This window comes from Penaeus chinensis, chromosome 7 (genome assembly GCF_019202785.1).
Source record: "Penaeus chinensis breed Huanghai No. 1 chromosome 7, ASM1920278v2, whole genome shotgun sequence".
Lineage (NCBI taxonomy): Eukaryota > Metazoa > Arthropoda > Malacostraca > Decapoda > Penaeidae > Penaeus > Penaeus chinensis.
This window is the reverse complement of record NC_061825.1, coordinates 8,331,509-8,339,008: the sequence shown is the minus strand read 5'-3', so window position 1 is coordinate 8,339,008 and position 7,500 is coordinate 8,331,509. Positions and strand designations below refer to the sequence as shown.

At 35.0% G+C, this 7,500-nt stretch overlaps 1 protein-coding gene across 3 annotated transcripts in view; it reads left to right on the top strand.

The window, feature by feature from the left end:
- The window catches only part of LOC125027024 (patatin-like phospholipase domain-containing protein 7), a 37,518-nt gene that overhangs the window by 12,639 nt on the left and 17,379 nt on the right, over window positions 1-7,500 (top strand). For all 3 annotated transcript variants that reach the window (XM_047615648.1, XM_047615647.1, XM_047615646.1), the window contains exons 5-15: window positions 1,798-1,892; window positions 2,022-2,380; window positions 3,244-3,776; window positions 3,930-4,061; window positions 4,218-4,341; window positions 4,528-4,684; window positions 4,859-5,020; window positions 5,607-5,839; window positions 6,035-6,217; window positions 6,526-6,684; window positions 6,894-7,013. In XM_047615648.1, the coding sequence (XP_047471604.1) occupies window positions 1,798-1,892; window positions 2,022-2,380; window positions 3,244-3,776; window positions 3,930-4,061; window positions 4,218-4,341; window positions 4,528-4,684; window positions 4,859-5,020; window positions 5,607-5,839; window positions 6,035-6,217; window positions 6,526-6,684; window positions 6,894-7,013 (2,257 nt within the window). The remainder of the gene's footprint in view (window positions 1-1,797; window positions 1,893-2,021; window positions 2,381-3,243; window positions 3,777-3,929; window positions 4,062-4,217; window positions 4,342-4,527; window positions 4,685-4,858; window positions 5,021-5,606; window positions 5,840-6,034; window positions 6,218-6,525; window positions 6,685-6,893; window positions 7,014-7,500) is intronic.

Here is a 7,500-nt window from a genome sequence, read left to right as displayed (position 1 = left end):
GAGAATGAGACACCCTTCCCAGTGGAGAGGGGCAGAGATCTAAAGATCACAGGCATGCATGATCCAGAAAATTCCTCTGGAGAAGACTGCATGACTTTAGGTACCAAAGATGAATTCTCCCAAATGGCCTAACCTGTGGTACAGTGACTCTTTCATTGATGTCGGGACAGGCTGTGTAATATCAGAGCCCAGAAAAACTTTTGCTAGCACTTATGTCTGTTGATTGGTGTGAGGGAAACCATTCCCCATCACTTATCCTAGCAGCAAAGAGCCAATCATTGAAGTGAGAATGAGAGCATGAGCTTAGACTTTACAAGATTAGAAATGGGCCCAAGGACATGTACACTTTCATAGTCTGTATTACCATTTCCAGTGATTTGTATCATTATGCTCTTTAGGAATACCATATGACAGAGTGTGAGACTTGCCTATATGACTGATAACATGCTTAAGTTTAGACACTGAAGGGGAAACACACAAAGAGATCCATATCAACCAGAGAACGAGCTGAAGCACCTGAAATCTAAAGAGAAAGGAGGAAGTGAGGAAGAAGGGTGAACCAACCCCCTACCCTCCATACAATAAAGAACCAGACGAGGAGGGATGGGGGAAAAACTGTAAGGGAACAAAAGTAAAAGGGGGAATAATTAGTATACAAAAAAACAACGTAATTAATAAAGTCAGGAAGAATAATAACAGCATTGATATTAATAGCATTAGAAAAAAAAATCAAGGAAGAGGGAATACAAGTGAGCACTTGTGGAGCCCACTATTTGTAAAGACATTTCACAAAACAACTTCAGTTTACATGATCCCAGCGGCATTAGGTTAAAACGAGAAGAGAATCTCATTCTCTCATTCTCATACTCTTCCCTGACTCAAGGATGTGTGGTTAGCTTGGGTAATATTTCTGATTAGGCTGTCGTAAGTTATTGCTAATTTTCATAACCTGCACACAAGACCTTAGGGGCACAAGAAGATACAAATTATTTATCTTTTCTCTAACTTACTACAAAGTCAGTCATGTTCAGAAACAAACATCCAAAATAAGCTCCTCTCACCATTACACTGCTTGGCTGCTAGTCTTGGTATCACTTGGTTACATACTTGTTTAGGTCAGCAGATTTGGGGTACATGTTAACCCTCTCATACACTGATGATGTGAATCATGCATTGTTCAGTTAGGGTCCTAGAGACACACAGTTGTCTTGATGTTCACTTATTGCTAAGCCAACAAATAAAAGTTCATTTGAACCACTTCATAGTTTGACTTTGAATGAAAAAGGCTGATCTGCAGTGTCTGGAATGTGAATGACTTTCACCCATTATCCAGGCTAGAGTTGGATCCTGGGGTCTGAGCAGTGTTCATTGCAACAAATGTAGAAAAAGTGTGAATGAGAATGAATATATTTACAATGCAAGATCTAAATTTGACAGGTATTGATTTTATCTTCATCAGAAATACATTGAAACCAGTCATATACATATCTTGCACTGTGAAAATATTCATTCTCATTCATACCTTTTCTCCTGAGGTCTTTTAGTTAAAAAACACAGACAATTAGTGAAAATGTTCAGTATGTGAGAGGGTTAAAGTTGTTTATAGATTTGCCTAGCTTTGGTTTGGAGCTGAGTATTCCAGAAATCACTATTAATTCAGATACTCCCAAGACTTACGTCTTTGCTCTCAGAAAATAGATATAAATAATTAATAATGCAGCTAGAATAGTTATGGGTATGACTATTTTTGTTATATTTTTTAGAAGGCTAATCCATTGTTATATATTTCTCTTCTAGGGTCTTTGGCCACTTTGACATGCCATTATTTTTGGAGTTATGCAAGAGTGTTCAGACAATTCATTTGTATAAAGGACAGCCACTCTTTAGTGTTGGTAAGTATCCCTTATACATACTGATATAGCTGTCATATTTTATGCAGTGTCTACCATGTGCTAATTGTTAGTTATCTGTATTCCACTTGAAACGTAAACCGAATCCAACTTGTATCCTTCTAATTGCAGGTCAGACAGATGAAAATATTTACATAGTGCAGACTGGACGTTTGAGTGTGTACGTGTGTGAGCCAGATGGCTCTACCGCCTTTACGCTGAAAGAGGTCTTACCTGGAGAGTCTATCATCTCACTGCTGTCTTTCTGTGATGTATTGACTGGCCATCCACAGCCGTACAAAACTGTCGAAGCCAAAGCAGAAGAAGACTCCATTGTTATGAAATTTCCTGTAAAAGTCTTTGAGGAGACATTCCGCAAACACCCTGACATGTTTGTACGTGTTATTCAGATCATCATGGTCAGGCTGATGCGTGTGACCTTCATGGCACTTCATCAGTACCTTGGGCTTTCAGCAGAGCTAATAAATAAGGTAGGTTTTTCGGGCTTGCACACTGATAAAAGAAACAGTCAGTCATTTTATTTCAAATTTTAAAAGTACAGACAGTTATTTCACTTCATAAAGAAATGAACAGTACTCTAATTAGAAAGTAAACAAAAATCAGAAATAAAGAACATAAGGAAGTGTATGGATTAGAAATGCATATTAATGAATATCACGCTTTGTAAGAAAATATTAGAATTAGTCATAACAAGAACAAAGAGAAGACTTGAAATTATTATTAGACATAATGCATTGACCTCAGTTATGTTGATATAAAACACTGACTTCAGCTGAAAAGATTTCTCTTTTGTCTTTTTCTTTCTATGGAAACACAGCTTGTATGTACCAAAGAGTTTTTTCTTTTTTTCTTTTGTGTACCACAATGTTTTTTTTTTAATTGCATAATACTATGGCATGAGCAGTATGTCTTTTGCTAGTAACACTAAAGGGGATTTTTAAAAATCTTTAAATTTGTGTTGTTGCTCTTATTCGTAAAAGATCGAACTTTGCTCTATTGTTATTTATCTCCCTCTTTTCCTTGTTAGTTGCACATTGCAGTTTGCATTGTTTTGTGTTTCTCAGACAGCTTTTAAAAATCAGATTATTTCAGTGTAGTGCGAGTAGATTATTTCTTCTGCATTAATGTAGAAAAGTAAATATATATTTTTGATTAAATTTATATGTAATTTTTTACCTGAATGAACTACAGTGTCATTGGGCCTATTCAATAAACAGATTTGTAAAATAAGTTTGAAAGCCTTGAAAATATTGCTATTGATATAAAGCTTGATAAGGGAAAATAAGGAGAATATATGTATGTATTACTTTGCATTTGTTTACATTTTTTACAGGTGCCTAGAAGAGGGAGTACAGGCAATATTGTTCCTTCTTTAGCGTCTCCCAACAAGGTAAAACGGGACAGTTTATCAACCCCTGATGGTGATGGGGATGACGAAGGGGAACACCAGGGTCCGGAGACACCCGTGAGGCAGGGCAGCCAGCGGAAAATTGTCCTTGTTGATCCAAAGGATGAACAAGATGATGCTCACACCTTGAAACTGGCCACAGAAAAATTCCAGGGACTCTTACACCTAGAGTCCGATGAGATCCTAAAGGGGGCTGTTCAAGTGAGAGATGTGCCAGCTGGGTCCTTCCTCATGAAGCAGGATTCAATGCAAGAAGCAGCTCTGGTGTATATTCTCATGGGCACGCTGACAGTGTCCCAACATGCTCCTGACACAGCTGATGATGTTCTTCTGTTCACTGCACACCCTGGGGACCTCGTGGGAGGCTTAGCTGTGCTTTCGGGTGATCCATCTTTCTTCACAGTAAAGGCAAAACATTCAGCCCGAGTGGCATCGATCAGCAAAGAAACATTTTATGCGTGAGTTTCATAGAGTACAGTTGCCTTTCTCACTGAGATCAAGGATGAAATTTAATCTGTATTTACACTTGAATTATAAAAAAAGATTGTTCATGAATATTACTCCAATGACTGAGAGAAAATTAAATATGATATAATCTTGGACATCCACAGTATCATCAAGAAAACACCAGAGGTTGTATTGCATGTTGCCAACACTGTCCTACGTCGCATGTCACCTTTCGTGAGACAGATTGATTTTGCCCTTGACTGGGAACACCTGGAGGCTGGTCGAGCTCTCTACAAGTAAGTCAAATAGAAGCCAAATAGGAAGAGATTTATAGAACTGAAGGATTTTATAGGGATTAAAGATTAATTTAGAAAAAAAAAATTATTGAAGAAATAAGAAATAAAGTGAAATAGATACATTGATATATGTTGTATTACTCTTGATTTTTGCAGACAAGGCCAGAGAACAGATGCAACTTTTATTGTTTTAAGTGGTCGGTTACGATCTGTTATCACTTTGAAAGATGGCAGGAAGGAAGTCGTTGCTGAGTATGGCAAGGGTGATCTTGTTGGAATTGTAAGTAATGAATAACAAGTTTATTTTTTACTTGAATATTAGTGCCTAATAGGATTTAGAAAATGATGAATTCAGCTGCAATTTAGATATCTTTTGAGAATATCAGTAAATTTGTAAACTAAGATATTGTGTAGCTAGTAGATGTGATTGATATGTAATTAATCATTATTCATGATCTCCTAACAGGTGGAGCTATTAACGCAGACAGACCGTAGTACTACTGTTATGGCTGTGCGTGATTCAGAATTGGCAAAACTGCCTGAAGGTCTTTTTAACATTATCAAGCTGAAACACCCTGTTGTGATGACTAGGTTGATAAAGCTGCTAGGGCAAAGACTTCTTGGTAAGTCCTTTGGTACTAATTAATGTATTCAAGCTTGTTACTATTTTTTACTAGTATTTTGATTTATCTGGTATAAGGAAAATAGAATTAAGCTTTATACTTTTTTTCCATAAATTGATGAACATGGAATTTTTCCTGACATATAGAGCATATAGATTCATCCTTTAACTTCAGGCTCATGGAAATCGACGTCTACCTCCCCTGCACCACTTGGGCTCAACATTGAACAGAGACCTTCTCAAAGCAATTATTCAACTGTGGCCATAGTTCCTGTTTCAGAAGATGTACCTCTTTCTCAGTTCACCCTAGAATTGTATCATTCTCTCCTTTCCATTGGTAAGCTTTCAATATATATATATATATATATATATATATATATATATATATATATATATATATATATGTGTGTGTGTGTGTGTGTGTATGTGTATGTGTATGTGTATGTGTATGTATATGTATATGTATATGTATATGTATATGTATATGTATATGTATATGTATATGTATATGTATATGTATATGTATATGTATATGTATATGTATATGTATATGTATATGTATATGTATATGTATATGTATATGTATATGTATATGTATATGTATATGTGTATGTGTATGTGTATGTATATGTATATGTATATGTATATGTGTGTATATATATTTATATATATTTATATATATTTATATATATATATATATAAAAATATATATTAATATTTTGTATATTTTATATGTAATATGTATGTAAATATGTACATTTATTTATTTTTTGGAGGAACTCAAATGGATTAATAGTAAGTTTTCCTGATTATGAGGAATGATAGACATAGTTTTATGAGCTGCAGATGCTTTTTCTTTAATTTTGTCCCCCTAGAACCTTTAACTTATTAAGTTACTTTAATGTTATTACAATATTCTACAGGTCCTGCAGTTCGACTGACCTCTGAATATGTGGTGCGTTCAATGGGTACAAGTATATGGGAATCAGCAAATGAATATCAACTCATATCATGGCTGGGGCACATTGAGGACCAGCACCGAGTGACTTTGTACCAGTGTGATTCATCCCTGACTGTTTGGACTCAGCGCTGTATTCGTCAGGCAGATGTGATACTTACAGTAGGGTTAGCAGAGAGTGAGCCTCAAATGGGCAAGGTAGGAAGAGAAAAGTGAATATAATTGTTTTAAGAATATGAGATTTATTTACTCCATATGTTACATTGCTAAATATACATTTGTTTATTTACAAAGAATATGGTTAATTTGTTGTTTAAGGAAGTTGCAGACTGCTAGAAGCAACACTGAAAAAAATATTTGGAAATGTTTGTATATACTAATTTTTTTCCACAGATTGAAAAGCATGTTGAGAAAATGGCAGTGAGGACTCAAAAGGTGCTAATTCTCCTTCATCGTGAGGAAGGACCCTCTCCCTCAGGCACAGTGCGCTGGCTCAATATGCGGTCTTGGTGTCAGTCGCATCACCACATTCGAGCACCAAAGAGAATGTTTCACAAGAGACCACCTTCTAAGATTGTAAGAATGAATGTCTTGCTTTGTACAATTGGACTATTTATTTTGTTTATTAGGTGTTTATCTCATTCCATGATTTTATATCTTGTGTATTATCTTACAATCTGTTACTCAACACATCCCTGCTGGTAGCTCTTTTATGAATAGAAATCCGAAAATATTTGTTTTATATTGTATTGTGCTTTCTACATATGTTGAAATATTTTTTTTTGGTATGTTGATAATAACTCAGAGAACCAGAAGTCTTATATCCTACATTTATTTTTTTACCTACTTTTGTGATCTGATTTATCACTGTCAATCTTATTTAGATTGAATACTACACTGACAAGGTGTTTGGAACCAAGCCCAATGTACACAGCGACTTCTCTCGCTTAGCAAGACTTTTAACTGGCACAAGTGTTGGGCTCGTGCTTGGTGGAGGAGGAGCTAGAGGTGCAGCTCATATTGGCATGATCAAAGCAATCAAGGTCTGTCTTTATTTATAATGATAGTAATGATAAGAATAATGGTAATAATTTAAAGAAATGAGTAGATCGACAAATATCGTCTTCCTTATGAAAAATATTTTGAGGAAATATTATATATGTATATATATTTTGTTTCTGTAATTGAACTTTCAGTTTTATTATAAGCTGTGTATCAGGTTATTCAGCATTACATCTCACATGGATTACAGGAAGTTGGTATTCCAATTGACATGGTGGCTGGTGTGAGCATCGGCGCTTTTGTGGGTGCCCTTTACAGTCTAGAGAAAGACATTACAAGAGTTACACAGAAAGCTAGAGAATGGAGCATGGTATGTTGTTCTACTTCTATGTTTTTATCTTAAGAACTGATGATTATTTTTAATTCTGTTTAATTTTACTAAGTTATGAATTCACTGCTTGTGTGAGGAATGTAAATTCTAAGAATATAGAGTTTATAAGGAAAACTAGGATGCTATTATAGTATCATCATAGTTTTCTGGTACGTCTAACCCCTTCAAAGTCCTTCTACCATTTACAGTTGTTACAGTACTGTACTTAATGTTAATCCTTTGATCTGATGAATATAATCATTAGAATAATTGTATAATTTTCTTCTGAGTGAAGAAATGAATATTCTATTCTTACTGTATATGGTAAGAGTATTTTATTTTATTTTTTTTGTTTGTTTTTTGTTTTTGTTTTTTGTTTTAGTAGATTTTTGCAGTTATGGTTAACAGTATGAATATGTGAACTTATCTATGTGGTGGCTAGTTAACCCAGTTATTTAGTCACCCAATGTGTTAAAAGAGTGTTTGT